This window comes from Cimex lectularius, unplaced genomic scaffold (genome assembly GCF_000648675.2).
Source record: "Cimex lectularius strain Harlan isolate CLEC.00 unplaced genomic scaffold, Clec_2.1 scaffold71, whole genome shotgun sequence".
NCBI lineage: Eukaryota > Metazoa > Arthropoda > Insecta > Hemiptera > Cimicidae > Cimex > Cimex lectularius.
Genome location: NW_019392655.1, coordinates 1489848 through 1508034, shown reverse-complemented (window position 1 = coordinate 1508034; position 18187 = coordinate 1489848). Strand labels below are relative to the sequence as shown.

General features: G+C 32.3%; 1 protein-coding gene across 1 annotated transcript; it reads left to right on the top strand.

Annotated features, from left to right (window-relative positions):
* Positions 1 to 1304: 1304 nt before the first annotated feature.
* LOC106668256 (hamartin) lies at positions 1305 to 16950 on the top strand. Its single transcript, XM_014396834.2, has 22 exons — positions 1305 to 2091; positions 4456 to 4573; positions 4632 to 4767; positions 4825 to 4937; positions 4992 to 5178; positions 5246 to 5319; positions 5378 to 5532; positions 5607 to 5770; positions 5826 to 5918; positions 5975 to 6232; positions 7407 to 7619; positions 7678 to 7882; positions 7939 to 8129; positions 10669 to 10813; positions 10874 to 10984; positions 11049 to 11212; positions 11269 to 11394; positions 11456 to 11557; positions 11612 to 11849; positions 11912 to 12069; positions 12124 to 12331; positions 14826 to 16950. The coding sequence occupies exons 1-22, from the start codon at positions 1995 to 1997 to the stop codon at positions 14888 to 14890; spliced, it is 3321 nt and encodes a 1106-aa protein (XP_014252320.1). The 5' UTR covers positions 1305 to 1994; the 3' UTR covers positions 14891 to 16950.
* Positions 16951 to 18187: the final 1237 nt, after the last annotated feature.

Sequence of the window (18187 nt, the reverse complement as noted above, 5' to 3'; positions counted from 1 at the left end):
ATCCAAATGCACCAATCATATCACATGCCTTTAACTCTCCTCTAAACCTTTAGCCTTATCCTTCAGAATTTCATTGTTAAGACAATGAAATTTGCTTCCTCAGGAAGTGGGTTCTGCTCCTTTGCCGGCTTGTTTCAGTTCCATGGCAAATGATTTTTTAAAAACAACATGAATCATCTCATTTTCTTTCCTCTTCCTTTTCTTTTCCTCATTTCTTCTTTCTATTTCTGTTTTTCTTCCTTAATGTGGTTTCATCATTTGAAGATAAATAATTGATTGATAAATAAAATAATTTGAATCCTATCAAATTTATATGTGCGTAAGTGTATGTAAATATTCATATGTTGTTATTTTAGTTTTCTTACATAGTTTTTTTCTCTCTTTTGTTTACTCCTTGAGAAGAAATGTGTTGTTTGTTTATTAAAAATTTATAGTCCGACTTGGGCAGACAGTTGATAACCATTTGCGTTATGTGCTTTTTAGTTATGTACAATTTTTTCTCTCTCTTTTGCTTATTTAATAAAGTACCGTTTTTATCCATTCATTTAAATCCTGCTCGAGGCACTAACTTTTTCATCTCAATGACCTTAGATAAAAAGAACAATTAATTGAAATAATTGATATGGTCAATTAGGATTGTTAAAGATATAAGGATTAATATTGTTTTGTATATTTTATTATTATTAGTTTACTATGTTTATAAAACTTAATTTATTTCTAATATATGTACATGTAAGGGGGCTTAAAGCCATATTTGTACCTTTAAAATAAATAAAGAGTAGACTTTTTTTAGAAGATTTTTTTTCAGAATACAATTCTTTCCTCCACTGCGACCTAAACAGGTCTATTGTGAAACTCCTATAGCTTATATCCATGCCTTGGAAAGTGCACTTTTCGATGGAAGCGAGCACTTTTCTTGGTACCTCTTCGTTGATATGATAAATGTCCTGTCAAAGTAGGTGTACTATAAACGGGTTAATGCTTTTTGTTCACAAAGGATATGTGCTGATGTCTCTGTTCCTGATGACAGTACTGGCATGTATTCCGTCAGCCATGCCCATCTTCTTAAGGTGATAGTTGAGTGCAGTGGTCGGTATAGAGGCCTTTAATTCTTCTCAAATCCTGCCTGCTGAAAGAGAGTTCTTTCCCGTTTTGAGATGGAAATCTCTTAACTCGTCTCTAACCGGAGTGTAAACTGTTTATAAAACTAAACTTATATATAAATATTTGTTGAACGATTTCACCCCTAAGCGGATTTGACGTCAGCGAAGAAGATCGCAGTCGGTCTGCAGTTGATCGAAGAGGCCGCGGAAGACGAATCAAACTGGACTCTTCGCGATGTACAGATGATGGATCTCCTCTTATAAACTTTTCCATCCGTTGATATGGTAAATGTTCAGATAATTTCCCGTTGCACGAAACTCCAACCTGCCTGTTTCCATCGGAGGCAGGTCCGCGCTGTTTTTTAGGTCCGCCCGTCTATTCAGATCCTCTGTCCTTTTTATCTATCTCCAATTACAATAATTAATTGCAATTTAAATATCAGGGGATTTTTCTTATCATGGATTAAAATTGTATTGTTTCGCCGAAAAACGTCTCGGTTTTTCAAGCACGGCCGTGTAGAATTGATTTCCAGGGCCTCGATAAACGTCAGATTCGACAGTGCCGCGACGAAATTAAAACTTTTTCACAAATTCCGTCAAATTTTCGGTATCGACCGATGTCCAGTTCGGCACCCCTTTTTCGTCGGCTGAAGTAGCTTTTTTTTCAAAAGCAGCTTTAGAAAAAAAGAAAAAATGACGGAAGAATTTTCAGGAAAAAGGGTTCGGACCACCACCGATGCGAAACGCCGATGATACGAAGGGAATAATCACAATAATAGAAAAGTTCCATTGACAACTGGTTTGTTTTGTACTGTTTTCGTCGTTTACATCGCCATCCTCATAATTTTCGACTAGCTCTCTTCCATCGATGACAAATGACAGAAAGAAGTGATGGACGTGGTCTTGGAGCTTTTCGAATCACTCGAATCCAACAATCAGCAAGATGCGGAAGAGGCGAAAAAAACGTTTCACGATCTTTTCAATTCAAGTAAGTCTCTCCAAAATCATAAAAATGTCCTAACTGGTTAATATGTACTAAAAAAAATTAAACACAAAACCAATTGGCTTTAACACATACTCGACATAATGCATACAATTTCTAAACAATACGTTGTCTTTTCTATGTAAATCATTTATTTATAAGGCATACAAATAATAAAAGTTTTTCCTTTATTTCTCCTCAGTATGTCATGTTTATGTACTAAGTGCTTTTAATTGAACATCATGATTGTGAACCCTGGTTGGTTTGTTATTTAATATAATGGACGAAGCATTTGAAGAAAAATATATTTCATGTCTGAGAATGGCATTAAGTGTCATGGATGATCACGCTGCTGATGACAGCTTGATGGATCTTGACAGCTTTGCTCAAAGTATGACAGAGTCTTGAGTAGTATACAATTTTGAAATAATACACCTTTTTGCCATTCATATGATATTTTGTATGATCCAACGAAAGCTTAGTCAGAAATTCTCCTATTGTGTCTGTCCTATTTATGTACCTAGACTAGATTGAATGTTTTCTTGAAGAACACTGTGTATAATTGTGATTGGCTGATGTGCAAAGTGTGCTTGAAAAAATATATCTCAAAATGTATAATAGCTATTAGTAGAACATGGATGACAGCTTGACGGATCTTGACAGCTCATGCCCAAAGTGAATCAGAGTCTTAAGTAGAATACAATTTTGAAATAATACATCGTTTGTCATTTTTATGATATTGTTTATGATCCAACCAAAGCTTAGTCCTGCTGAGAGTCAGAGATTCTTCCATTGTGTATGACCTATTTATGTACCGAGACTAGATTCAATGTTGAAGAACACGGCTTATAATTGTGATTGGCTGATATGCAAAGTGTACTTGAAAAAACATATCTTAAAATTAATCCATATTTGTTTAGTGGTCATAATTGACCATATTAATTATTCCAATTAATTAATCTTTTCATCTATGATTTTATTCTAAGGTTTTTTGTTGAGATGAAAAAGAGGAAAGATTCGAACAATTGTAGGTTGAGATGGGGAAGTTGATGTCTGAGAGGATCAAAGTCACGATAGCTTGTGGTTAGAGCAGTGGCATATTGAGCCAAAAGTCGTGGGTTTGAATCCCGCTCGTGACACTAACTTTTTCATTGTAACCTAAAACCTTAGATTAAGGAATAATTAATTGGAATATCTCAAAATGTATAAGAGCTATTAGGAGAACATGGATGCTGAACTTGCTGACAATAGCTTGAGGAATATTGACAGCACTTGCCCAAAGTTTGTTCTGCGTTTCTAAATCGCTTAAATACAGATATCATCAACTCTTGAAATAATATGACTTTTTGCTATTTATATGATAATAAGATCAAGCTTAGTCCAATTAAGAGTCACAGAGTGGAAGAGAGTAGCTGATAGAATCGGTAACTAACAATGGAAATTTCCGCCCTTCTGATGTTTTATTATGTACCTAGTGTATGAGTGAATTCTTTTTTATAGAACACCATTACAATTGTGAAGCCTGGTTGGTTGGAATGCTGCAGATTCTACTACTTAGTAAAAAGACAAAATGCATTTTAAAAAATATTTTAAGATTTATAAGAGTAAAATTAAATGGAATGGCTGAACAAGGATGATTAAACTGTTGGCTATAGTGTGTGGATTCTTGACAGTTCTTGCCAAAAGAGTATCATGGAGTCTTAGTTCTATATTGTTAGGCTTGAAACTGATTTGATCAATGATGGATGTCAGAGTTTACACTGTTCATGACTTGTTATTTTTAATATGATGGATTTCTATACAAACTATTATCCTGGTCTTATAGTGTTTGTTGTTTTGATGTGTTGTGTGTCAATTAGCCTTCAGTGGTAATTACTGTCTTTTTCTGCCATCTAACCAACCAAAGCTTAGTCCGATCGAGGTAGAATCTGTGACTAACAATAGGAAATTCTTCCCTTCGATTTGTCTTATTTAAGTACCTAGATTAGGTTGAATGTTTTCTTATAGAACACCGTTATAATTGTGAAGCCGGGTTCACCATGTATAATAGAGGTGGACTGGATTATGGAAAATCAAGCTGGTTAATTATTTATTTTACAAGCAGCCTCCTTTTCTTTTTTTTTTTTTCATATGTACAAAATATAGAAAAGTAACAATTAAAAGTAACAGTTGGTTATGACAATGTAAGGAATATTGACAGCTCTTGCCCAAAGTAAAACAGAGTCTTGATTGTACGTTGTTAGTTTATTTGACGGAATTTTTCGTTCAAATTATTGACAATGATTTTATGCTCTTTTCTTATACATTGTGCGTATAAACTACTTATATAAAATGTTTGATTTAAAATAATTACTGGTTTTATATTTATAGCCAAAGAATCATGGCTGGTCCAAGGAATAGTTGATTACTACATAAGCTCCAGCTCAACAAGATCTGTTGATATTCTGGTTAGCGTCAGGGAACCTCATGACAGATTCCTTTTTGACAGGTGAGTTATAGAATATTAAATTCAGTACACTGTCATTTCCAATGTTCGTGTTTTCCAGAATTGCAGATTCTTTGCGCACTCCGCTTAAACTTCAAGCATTGACCCTTCTCGGGCATATTGTTAGGCGACACCCTACTTGGCTTTATAAAATTATCCATCACCCACTCATGAGAGATCTTCTTCGTTTATTAAAGGTAAACTTGAAATAAACTTACTAAAATTGAGATTTTATACAATTATGTCTTATTTAGGTCGAGAAAGAAGTCCTGCCATTAATGAGCGCTCTTCTTATTGTGATTATTCTTCTTCCCATCATCGCCGGTCTTTTTGCACCCCATCTTCAAGAACTCTTTGAAGTTTTCAGGTAAAGCTATTTTTAACATTTTTTTGTATTTATGATTAATAATTTTTTTTGTAGTCATTTAGCAGCATGGAATACAAACAATCCAAACAAAGTACCTGAAGGTCAGCTGCTCCATCTTCAAATTGGCCTTTATGCATTATTTAACAGACTCTATGGAATGTACCCATGGAATTTCCTCACATATCTCCGCCAACAGTACAGTGCCAAGGAAAATTTATCTGTCTTCAGTCACACCATCAAAGTACCTACAACTTTCTTTATCAATTATTCTTCCAAGTCCTGGTTCTTAATGCAAATCTTTTTGCTAGCCAATGCTTGACACTGTTAAAGTTCATCCTCTCTTGATCACAGCTTCCAAAGATTCAGAAGTGGCTCCAGCAAGGTAAAAATATTTCAATTTTAATTACACATGTACCAAAAAGTTTTGTGTATTGTTTTAGATGGAAGAAAATGGAAGCGAATGATGTGATAATGGAATGTGCCAAGTTTTCAATTGAATCTGGGTCTGAAAAATGGAAAGATGATTGTTCATTCAGAGCAAGGACAGCATCATTCCGCTCAAGGCATAATTTAGATTTCTCAAAGAGTATATTCGGTACTAATTATTGAATTTTTCATTACATCAGAAAAGCAAGTTCCTCTCATAATACTATAATTTATGTCTCATAGATACAAGTAAAAGTGGTGTAGATTTAGGAAATAAGACTGTTCCAATTATTGGAAATTTCAGTATAAATTTACCAGATGGGGGTGAAGTTTGGAGTCCAACAGTTTATGCAACGACTTCAGCTATTGAATCTACCCCTACATCGATAACTCACACCCCTGCACAAGTAATATTTGCTCATTGTGTGAAATTGTATTTTTTTATTAACATATTTTTCCTAGAATTTTCTTGGGTCTTCAAATTACTCCTCCCAGGAAGGAAACTCGCCTCCTGAAGCTGCTATCGAAGCCACGCCCGAGTCCACTCCAGTCAAGGCAAGTTAAAAACTTTTGTTTTGTATAGACTATTGTTTAATTTAAATTTGTTTCAGGACCTGCGACAATCTGTGATAAGACCTTCATCCACAGTTGCTCGCTCTTTAAGCTCTTTCAGCGCTCAGTCTCAACCATCTTCCCCCATGAAAAAAGAGTCTTCTCCTTTTCGGTTTCCCCCTTCGACCACTCCTACGCCAGCAGGTGTACAAGAGCAGGCTTTGCCGTCAGCTTTTCAAATATCATCATCAAAGCCAAAAGACAATATTTCACCCAAAGTCCAAAGGATTATTAGTGATAGGGAGAAATGTTTACAGGTGAGAGTATGTTTTTTGGCCAAAAAATGAAAAAGTGTTTTTCTACTACTTCTTACTACCTCATTCTTGACCGCTCCTCACAAATCGAACCAAAAATTTAAAAAATTGTTTACAGGTGAGTTTCTCTGCATTCTCACTTTTAAAATTAAATATGAATTTCATTAAATTTTCGTATTGAAATTATTTTAATGGTTTTTTGTTTGAAGATTTTAATCCACATTTATCCTAATGAATTTTTTTTCGTTAAAAATGCGTTCATAAGCAATTTTCATTTTCATATAGAAACTATGTACTTCTTATGAACATTTGAACTACAATTTTAAAAAGATAGTTCCTACTCACAGTTAGTCGTTTTTAACGATCCGGATTTCGAGTTTATAGCTCATCATCATGTTGATGTAGTTCTACAACCACGTCTCTCGACATCGTTTGCAGAACTCCTTGAACCTGATGATGTAAGCTTGAAATCCTGATTGTTGAAACAACTGACTCTGAGTGGAGACTATCTTTTTAAAAAGAACAACACACTCCACCATTCTTATTTGAACTACAGTTCTCTCTCAGTAATCTGAACTAATTTCCTCAAGGGGGTGTTTGGATTACTGTAAAATTTGGATTAGAGAGGGTGTTAAAAAAAATACATATGTATAAAAAACAATTTTAACACAACACTATTATTACTGCATACACAAGATGTTAAACCTTTGTAATACATATATGCTGTCAATTTTTCTTTAAAATATCCTATTTTTTTTCAAAATTTTATTAATTTTTTTTTCCATTGCTTCTTTCACTTTTTCTCTCATTTTCAAATAGTAGATATCCCAACAAAAACCTAAATAAAAGGTCCAAGTTGGAGACCCCCTCCAAAAAAATTAATCTACACTGTGGCCAAGTCCATTCTTTTTTTTAGCCCATAGCCTGAGAGAACCCAACCACACAATCTCTCCTCTTTCTCCCCTTCCCCTCTAATAATGTTTTATTTAAAATTCTGACTTCTTGAATTTTTGTTCAGTTTGGATTACTGGAATGTTTTGAGTACCAAAGTTCAGATTAGTGAAGGAGCCCTGTACTTATAGTATTTTTCAACTTTGCTTACCCATCAAACAACAAATAGTATTTCCTAATGTTCTGTATTTTCTTAGAATAGTTATTAATTATTTGTACTTTGCAGGAGAAAGAAATGTTAGCAAACCTAAAGCCTAAAACACCGTTAAGTGGAAATTCTAGTTATCAGCCAATTAGTCCTTTGAGAGTTATTTATACCCCTTTGTCCTTTGAACGGGCCAATGATTCTAGTCCTCATTTAGCACCTTGTGAGCGAAGTGAAGAAGATAGAGAAGTGGAATCTATGATGAGAGCCGACCACAATAACATTAGTTCAGCGGTATAAAATAAAATTGGTTTCATGTTTGCACCTGTAATTTATCGTCTTTTATTTACAGTTAAAAAGAAGTGATAGTGTTATCCATGATACCAATGATGAGGAAGAGTACGGAGAATGTGTCGAGGCAGGTGAAGTCGGTGGCTGCAACGAAGGCGGCCTTCACATGCCTGATCCCCGTTCAATCATACAATTTGCAAGACAAGTCAACAGGCTAAGGTTTCATAGCCAGTGTCAACCAGACACTTTTCTTCTTGCTCAAATTGGTATTTTATGACAATTTTTTGTTTATGTTGTAAATTTAACATTGATATTATTTCAGGTGTTAGTAGCGGTAGCAGCCCAAGAGATGGGGCAACATTTCTAGACCAAAAAGTGCGACGAGCTGTTTCATGCCCTGAAATGAAGAAAGATACTTCGTTCAGTGGGGCCATGTCAGAGTTGGGTGCTACGACCACTGTAGAAGAAACTGATGAAGATCTAGAAGATCTGTCTCTAACGAATTCACTTCAGGTATAACTAAATAAATGATGTATTATATTAGGTGTGTGCTTAAGTTTTTTGTTTTTTCAAATTCTGATCTTTATAAAAGCGATTCATTATTACCTGCTAGGCCCATTAGCTAGGAAGATAGGAAAAGCCCTTTTACACATTTGCGACCAAAGATAAAAAATATAAAATATGTTTTGAAATATCATTGTTGTAAATAAGTGAGGTTGCTGAATTACGCTTAAACATTTCTAAGTGTTTTTGAATCATGTTTTCTCTACTGACTATCTGTACTACAGTTACTATTACTAGGTTTGCTGTCATGTAAGTATTATCTGTTTTATTTTTCTGTTGCAAAAATTGCAATACTACGTCACTTGCTATCTCGCTATCACTGCTTACAATAAGTTCTGTGGATTCAATCTCAGAATTTTCGTCAGAATATATTTCTTCATTTTCCATTATTATGGTAATTTGTTTTAAACTTATAAACCATCTAATATGTTTAGTTCAACAACAACTTTAAGCTGCTTCCAAACTTTAAGATTGGTGATTACCCTTCGATCTCACATTCTTTTTCTCCTACTTATCTATGACGGCTGTGTATGACATATATATATATATATATATATAATTTTTCTTACTAATTATTAATTTTGTTAATCAACATAATGTAAATGATTTGTTTGTTGCATCTCCAGATGCAGGTACCAATTTTGTAAAAAAAAAAAAATAATAATAATTAAAAAAATGTCAGTGACAACCAGGAATAGAATTTGAAATAGCATGAATTCACTTCTAGAGCAACCAGAATAGAATTTGAAATGGCGTGAATTCACTTCTAGAACAACCAGGAATAGAATTTGAATTGAGTGAATAGAATTTGAAATGGCGTGAATTTACATCAACAATCGTGAATGTTGTTAAATGTGTTAAGAAAAAAGGGGTAGTTGATACTAAAAATTAATCTAGAATAAACTACAATGCGCATGACATGGAAGTATGTAACATTTATTTGAGGAATTGCTTGCTGTATGAGTTTGAACTCAAGTATAGGGCAGTGGATGCCTGTCGAAATTTGTGTGGAATTTACAGTGATAACATAATAACAGAACATGTGAGTCAACAGTGATTCTGACATTTTTGAAATGCAGAGAGATGATCAAAGACCAGTTGTGGAACCCTAATGAGCTAAAGGCTATGACATACATAACAGTTTTGACTGAAGTATTTTCTGAGAGGAAAACCAAGTCGGTGAGTCGAAGAGACGACCCCCTGATTCAGTTTTGAAATTTCCTTGAATGGTTGTGTTATATTCCATCAGCCGTGCCATCCCATTTGGCATCCAACTACACGAAAACCATCTGTTTTAAACTTATTAAAAATTATTTCAATTAATTATACTTTTTATTTAAAATCTTGGTTGAGATGAAAAAGTTAGTGTCACAAGTGGGATTCGAACCCACAACCTTCAGCTCAATACGCCGCTGCTCTAACCACTTGAGCTATCGTGACTTCGATTTTTTTGTTATTCTTGCATTTTTTCATTTATTTAATTATTTATTTTCTACATGAACCACTATTGTATTACTTGTAATATAGATTACATTTACATTATTGACTTTTACATCATATTATATATCTTATTTATAAAATTTAATTTAAAATTAAGTATATTGTATATTGGTCATTTCCTGCAAGTTACTATTTTTAATGAATTGTTCAAACACTGCTATATTGTTTTCACTGAGGAGGTTTATTTGAGATTTGCTCTCTTTGCATCCAGCACAGGGCAGAAAACAGATGATCCACGTCCTGAACCTGATTGCCGCAAATGCACACCGGTGATGTCACTCCAATTCTTTGCATATATTTCATGTTTGACCCATATCCAGTGAGAGTCTCCGTCCCTTTGCTGTTATATTGAGAGTCAATCTGATTCTAAATTTTCTACGGTTTTTTCTGCCTTTTTCCTTGATGATTCCACAATTCCAAGTACAAATTATTGAAGTGTACTTTTTCACTTGCACTTTTGCAATTCATGTCGAGTGGTTGTAGAACAACTTCAACCTGATGATGAGCTAAAAGCTTGAAATCCGGATTGTTGAAAACAACCTACTGTGAGCAAGGGGATATTTCTACTGCCTGTGAGAAAACGAAGGAAATTATGTTTTGGGTGAAAAATAAAATACATTTATATTTTGAAAGTTCAATGTGTTTTTTCTTCTTTTGAGAAGCAAAAAAAAACACCTAACAAATATGATGGAAAAAAATTATGTTGGAACATTATTTCTCTCATATGTATTGAATGTATGTATGTAATGAATAGTGTAAATTGTATAATTAATAATGGTGAAAGTTCAATGGGAGTTATGTATTTAAAAAAAGAAATAATATTAAAAAATAATATGTTGGTTGTAAAAATTCTTTTGTACAGTGAATGTTGTTATCCTACTTTTGATAAATAAAGTGATTAAAACATGTTGCACATCACATAATAATTAATTATCAAAAACAACTCGCAGGTTTTATTTTTACTACAAATTATTTTTGTTATTTAAAGAATACAACAAAATGCAAACAGGACGAAGTAGAGAGAGTAACAGCGTGTACTCAAACCGACGAACCACAGCCGTTAATTTATGAGCCTTTGTTCCTCTCAGTCTTTCCACCTATTGAACAAATACAACAGCACAGTGCTCCTCCAGGTGAAATCAAATTTTATTTTTATTTTTTTAAACTTTATTTTAATGTTTGTGTTGGGGCAGATGTTATACATCAACCACCGCTGCGTGAATCGACGTTATATTCACCTAGAACCGCTTTAGAGACTTTTATTGAAACTACTGTCCGTAGTCTATGTGAAAGAAAAAAATCTGGTACATATAGAAAATATAAATTTTCTGATTTTGTATGTTTGTTTTTATTTTAAATATTTTTAAGGGGTGGACAATAATGAGCTCAAAAATCTTAAACAGCAGTTGGAGCTTGTTATGCTCCAGTTACAGTTTGAAAAACATAGAAGAGAAGTACATGCAGAAAGGAATAGAAGACTTTTAGGAAAATCAAGAACAAATAGAGCACTCGAAGAGCACAATTCAGCTCTTGTAAGATTTTTTCTAACAGTTATTAGTAAAATTTTATTGATTTATTTCATTTTTAGCGAGATCAAGTTGCTTTAATGCAAAAGGAAATAGAAACTTTACACAATGAATTGGAACGAAGCAAACGAGACGCAAAGCATAGCCGTGATGAATTACAGGGGACACTTAATTACTGGCAAGAACAGGTAATAAATCACTGATAATTTTTAAAAAGTGTTCTTTAAACAGTTTTCTTTTGTTTTCCAGACTGGTACTCTCCAAAGAAAACTAAAAGAAACTCAAGGGCAAATTTGTTTATTAGAAAAACAGTTGGAGGAGGAGAAAAAAGAAATAATATTTTTAAATGGGGTAAATAATTTTAAATTATAGACTTTTGCCTATACTAATTTTTATAAATTTCAGGTTTGTACAAAGTCAAGGGCTGAACTGTTTGAATTACGCAATACATTGGCAGGTGCAACGGCTGCGGCAACAGCATGGAAAGAAATGAAAGGAGAGCTTGCCACGTTGCAACACCACTTAGTAGCCGCTGGTGAACTTGAATCACGATTAAGGGCGACGATTTCAACGTTGACATTAAAGTGTCATAAGAATGCAGAAGCACTGATGGCTACTCGCTCTTATTCGTACAATTTGGCTGGTCAGATCCAACCCATTTTAAACACCGATGATTTTTTAATTGACCTTTATTCATCTTTGTAGAGCTTCAAAAATCGTTGAAGATGTCTGATTCCACCGCTGAAGCTGCTAGAGCTAAAATAAACGAAGTAAATTTATTCATCGAGGAGCATAAGAATCAAAGCCAAAAGCAAGAACAGTTACACGATTCTGTCGTAGCCAATTATTCTGAACAATTGAAGGTACTTAAGGTTTTTGGGTGAATTTCTTTGAATTGAGAACGTCCATTGTTTTAGCAATCGGAAGAAAATTGTAAAAAACTTAGGAGCATGTATAACAAACAAGAGGAATACATTCTTGAGCTATATCAGAAAATTGAAATTTTAGAAGCAAAGTGTAGTAAGCTTTCTAAAACTAAGACTTCAAGCCAAACGTGCGATGTTGCTCAACAAAGTTCACCACCACTCAGCAACTCTTTAAACTCAAATTCTATTTCAGAAACAGGTATATTTTACAACTTTTACAAACTGAAGTTAAATATTTAAATTAATTGTCAAATTTAATTTTAAAAAATACATTTATAGCATTTTCTTAAACAGTTAAATCTCAATACATCAAAATTCAACGGACTGAGTAAGATGTTCGTCTTTTTATAGTTTGATATGTTGAGGCTAATATTCGACTTATAATAAAATGAAAAAGAATACAAGAAAGTGTAATAATGTACATCGTGAGATTTCTCCCAGCAGGGTGTCATGTAGTAAAAACCCTTCAAAAACATCCATTAAAAACTTAGAAAAGTGAAAACATGCAAGTAAATTAATTTTTTCGTAGTAATTCAACACCATACACATAGCTAAGTTTTTGTTTCTCAGGATATACCTATTTTCATTGATAAAATGTTTCAAAAGAGAAAAGACCCACTCATTTATTTAAAAACAATTTTGCCATCGGTCTTTAATTCTAGTCCTTAAATCAACTTCTGAACTTCATGGGCATTATTATACTTTTCTCGTGGTTCAGCTTTACTCCTAAGGCAAAGAAAAGCTGAGAAGTGAAAAGTGAGAAATACGCAACAGCTAGAACATCTAGACATCTAGATTGGCAGATGTCAAACATAAAATAATTTCTTGGAAAATTACAATAAAAAAGATCCTAAATTTGTTTACTCAATACTGTTAGCCCATCAAAATTATGTTTTCACATTGTTTTTATACATAAAGAAATAATAATAATAAAAAATTTAAAAAAAAGAAAAAATACAGTTTTGTGCAGTAAACTGTAAAAATGTGTAATTTCATGCAAAATAAGAGTATTGTAAAAAAAAAGTCCTTTTCTTGATTAAAAATTTTGTGCCTTGGTTTCATTGCAATCAGAATTAGCATTAAAAAGGTATGATGTACCAAAAAGACTAAAAATTTACTTGGAAATGTACAAATTAACACTTTTTGGGAGGGATCCCAAATTCTCTGGCAGTGATCACCTTGTTTTCTCTACTTTGTGAATCAACTTAAGCTTTGACTGATTGAAAGAATTTTTTCACAGGGGGCATTTTTACCAAAAAAACTTTAACAAAACCAGTCAAAGGGTGTAAAAACAGCAATGTAATAATTTAGGAAGTGGGAGAAGAAGAAAAAACATTAAAGTTAGTTTGATTGTTTGAAGGGTTGATGCTCAAGGGTTCGACTGCTATCAGTGAAGGTCCCTTAACTGGCCAAGTTTTCTCACTTTGACTTCATGTATTGTTTCTGGTATTTGGCCCATATTTTATTATTGAGACATTAGACTGCTTTCACCCTACAACTGATTACGGCTGATTTTTGAATGTTTGTGTATGCCCAACTTCTCACAAGCACTCCCAACCTAGGAAATGCAAACAGTCCGCTCATATGGGAGCCGACTTAATCGTCTGTTTTGTTTTGACCTGCTACTTTATTCCAAAAAGCTTGGATTTTTTACTTTCGATGGACAACCTAAAGCCTCACTTCCATGAAGAATAGAATTTGGATTGAATCGAAGTTTTTTTAGAAAAAGAATTTTTTTTTTTACAAAACTTATAGAATTCAATATAAATTATTCATATTTTTTATATATTTATTTATTCTGGAAAAAGTGTCATAAAAAAATCTTTGCACAATCCATATATATTATTTTCCTGATGGTACCATGAATATTCCTCTCCTGGACAAGAATATTTTGCATTTCATGGATCCATGGCAGATTAGGAGGACCAATTTGCACCAGTTCACTGTAAAAATCCAAACTATTTTGCATCCGTTCACTTCTCGTGACTATATACAATATTTTGGATGAATGAGACTAGCACAATAGATGAGGGATATCACGTACATGTGTCTGGATCATCATTTAAGCAAATTTGCACTTTTCAAAGATTTCAACTCCCATAGGGTTTTTATGCAGTTGCTTGGATTTTTCGTGAGTAGCCATGGACACAGAAGGATTTCTTAAATCTGTGAAGAACCATCCTTTAGAAAAATTGAATCAACAATACCCCACCTTTATTATTTTTACTAGAAAAAGTAATTCTTTTAAATCAAGAAATTGCTTCTAAAATATCCGAAGAAGCCGTAAATGCGNTAAAAAAAAAAAAAAACTACGAGTAAGTTGTCTGTAGTCGCAATCGATGTTGTCCATTCCAGTGTAAGATCAGCCATATTCAGTATATAATGACACAAGATAAGAGAATTTTTGACTTGTCGATAGTATATTTGACTGTATAAATTTGGAAATATTGTGTTGAGTTCTGCAAGATGATAGACCAGTACATTATGGTTAAATTGTTGGTAAACAAGTTTACGAAGGATTTCAAATTTTTTGTAATTTTTATAGAAAAATGTATATATATAAATTAAATCGTCCACAAATATTAGATTTGTAACAAGCTTATTTATCTTGTTTTATAACATACAATCGGAAGGAATAGTTTAACTGGATTAATCATTTATTAAAATCTTTTTAAACAATTGATTGTTTTCAGCCGAGACGCCACAAATCCAAAATCTTCAGCTTCTAGTCGACAGAAATGAACCTGGCCATTCCTAAGATAATTCTTCGTTTCTGTGACCTTATCGTTCACCACATCTTTTTGCAAACATCGTTTGTTTTAAAAAGATGGTTAAAACTAAGTTGACTATCGTGTCTTCTTCATAATTTATTTGTGTTGTAATTTTGGCAGTGATTTTTTGTTGTTGTTGCCATTTTGAATATTATGCTAACATTTTATTTTTGTTTTAAAATTAAATAAAACACAAGTGCAAGTAATGGTGTCTAGTGAAGTGTAACTGATGTAAAACAGAAATTCTGCTCCTCTTAGTGAAGATAATCAGAATTGTGACTTCATACACAATCTGTTTCAAGAGCAAGAAAATGGTTTATTGTTCCTTTATTAAAGTTGTACATTAACTTCTACTTTTGATTCCATTACCGCGTTTCATTGCTGATTCAGTGTACATAAAACAATGCAACATTTCTTTTCGTTGGTGTAAGTTCATAATAGTTGTAATATCAAATATTTATTGCAAAGTAAACAATGAAAACAATGTTACATAATTGAGGCATATAGTCAATATTGTTCTATTGTTCATTGTCAGTCACAACGGTGAAATCAAATTTTTTCGTGTCATACATTTTTTATTATAGTTACACTTTCTATTGTGGTTTTCTTACTTCAAACAACAAAAAAAGATCAAGTTCAAAACCTTATTTGCATTGTGGATAAGGTAGTTTCTAGTTTAAACTGATATAACGTTCACTATTATGGTTTAGAATAAGTTTTATACTCAATGGGAAAACTCAACAAAATGGAATTTTGTCTACTTTTCCTTTGTCACATCCACTTTTTTAAAGGTTATAAAACTGGTGGATAATAGCAATAAAAAAAGTTCAAATTTAAAATTTACCAAAAGGTTTAGTATCAAAAGTTGCTCTGTAGTTGAGCTTGAAAATTTTAACCCACAATTAATAACAAGCTCTTGTTTTCTAAATAGAAGCTAGTCTTTCCATCTCTTTTGGTCATTTACTAATGAAAACTTGCTCTATTTTGGACACAGCTATCATTCTTACAGTACAAATTATAAAAATTGTAATTATACCTTGTTCACTTAAACACTAGCTATTATTTAATGTCAGCTACATTCTTTAAAGAGGTTTTATTGTACCTAGGAATAAAATATGCCCCTTCTCTTAAATCTGTCTAAATGCCCTTTTTGACAAGTTCAGAGTGCACCGTGGATTCTCTGGATTAATAGGGAGTTTAGGAAGCCTTGTAATTTTATTTCACACCGTCCAAACTTTTTAAATTAAGAATATACTAAATAAGTAAGAAAATAAATTTGAAATAATTCTTTTTGTAGGAAAATGATTGGAATGTATAAAAAAAGGAAGTAGATTGCTCATGAAAGTAAATAAAATTTATAATGATTGGGAGGCATACTTTTGTTATTATTCACCAGTGTTTAACTTGTGTTGCTTAAATTTTGTTAAATCTTCTGGGAAAAAAAAGGAAAGAAAAAATCCATCGATGTAATAAAATTCTACGTATGTTTTGAAGGTATGAATCTGCATGCAGGTAATATTCTGTATTCTTGTAAAACAACTGGTTGAGCCATCAATTTTTAGGTATCAGTTCTCATTTTTAAATTTAAAAAAATGTATAGCTCTTCAGTGTAGTTCATTTAACAATGGTTAGAATAAAATATCAAGACAAGTATTTTGAAATGTAATGCATAATGTGGGGTTCGATTGTCAAGGAAGAGTGTAAAACTGCTTTAAATTAACGGTAAAAATGTTAGAAACGGAAGAAACATACGATGTTATTTAATTTTTATAAATACTGTCACAAGCTTCTGATTTACAACTGGATTATATCCCATATAATATAGTGTCCATTGTTTAGAATTACAAATAGTGGGATGTGACAATTTTTGGGACGTTTATTTCTACCCAAGTGAAGAAGCTACATTCAGATTGGTTTGTACATAGTTTTTGTTGAATATTAAAATTTATATTGTGATAATCAGTAATGAATGGATATGTAAATTGATATGTGGTTTGTAAGAACACTATATTTTTTATGAAATAAAATTGTAATTATGTGATGTTTATATTAGCCATTCACTCTCACCAGGAACAAAAAACACAAAGTACAATTAATGTTAAATCGAAACAGGCATGTAATTGGATACAAAATGAATATATTTATTAATATATAATTTATATATATAATATAATTTATTTATATATATAATTTATATATCATATTTTAGTAGTTTATCTAAAATACCATTGATGGGCCAAATAATCACAGAAACTACAACAAATCTTGGTTAATAAAACATTTATATGTAATGTGTTTATTTATTTATATTATTCCCTTCTATAATATTGATTGTTAAGAGCATTGTACAAATTTTTTATTTAAATTACAAATTCAATTTTTACCATGTTTATAATTATTAAAGATGGCACACCCTAATAAACATTAGTTTTTCATGATCGTTTGTCGTGTTCAGGTTAAAATCAAATTTCTAAGCATGTCTGCCTCAAAAGCATTGTAACTGTTAGTTAATTAAAATGATTGATTGTTTGATTTATATAAGCCCAACAACACATACTGAGTGAGTTTAACTTATGCCCCATATACATATATTTTTTTATTGTATTTTTTTGAAAAACCCTAGGACCCTTAAATTTTCAAATTTTGTTTGCATTCTCATGAGACAAAACGTTTTGATCTAACTTTTCAAGATAACGGGATGGATATGAATTTAACTATTTCAAAAAGCAAAATACTCACCAATGTACATTTTAGGAAAGGTTTTTTGATGTTACATTCAACCGAACAAACTTTTTTTAAATTTAGATAAACCGTTCTCAAGTTATTAGCAAAAAGCTTTTTTTGAAAAAATCTCAACTTTGACCAATTTATTTATTATTTGGATTGGTGGTAAATTAATTGTTCGTAGCACTGAAAGAAAGTTTCACAGCTTTTTTCAAATAACATTAATGGGATGCTCTACTCTCTAGATGTGTCTCATTAAAGTGCGATTTAGGATGGTACGAATTTCGGTCCACTTTTCTCAACAGCAGAATCAATCTCTAATTTTGCTTGTAATGTCCAAGATGTTTTTACGATTTGCACAGAAAGTATGTAAGCTGTAGGTCACAGAAGAATGTAAAAAATTTAACTTTAGTGAGTTAGTAAAACATTTCAATCATTTTTTGAGATTTTTCAAAAGTCTCAAAAAAACAATTTTTCTTTACGTTTTGCTGTCAGACATTAGTTTCTTTAAGTTTACAGCTGTTGCCCAAAATTTGCACCAGAATGAATCGTGCTTTAAT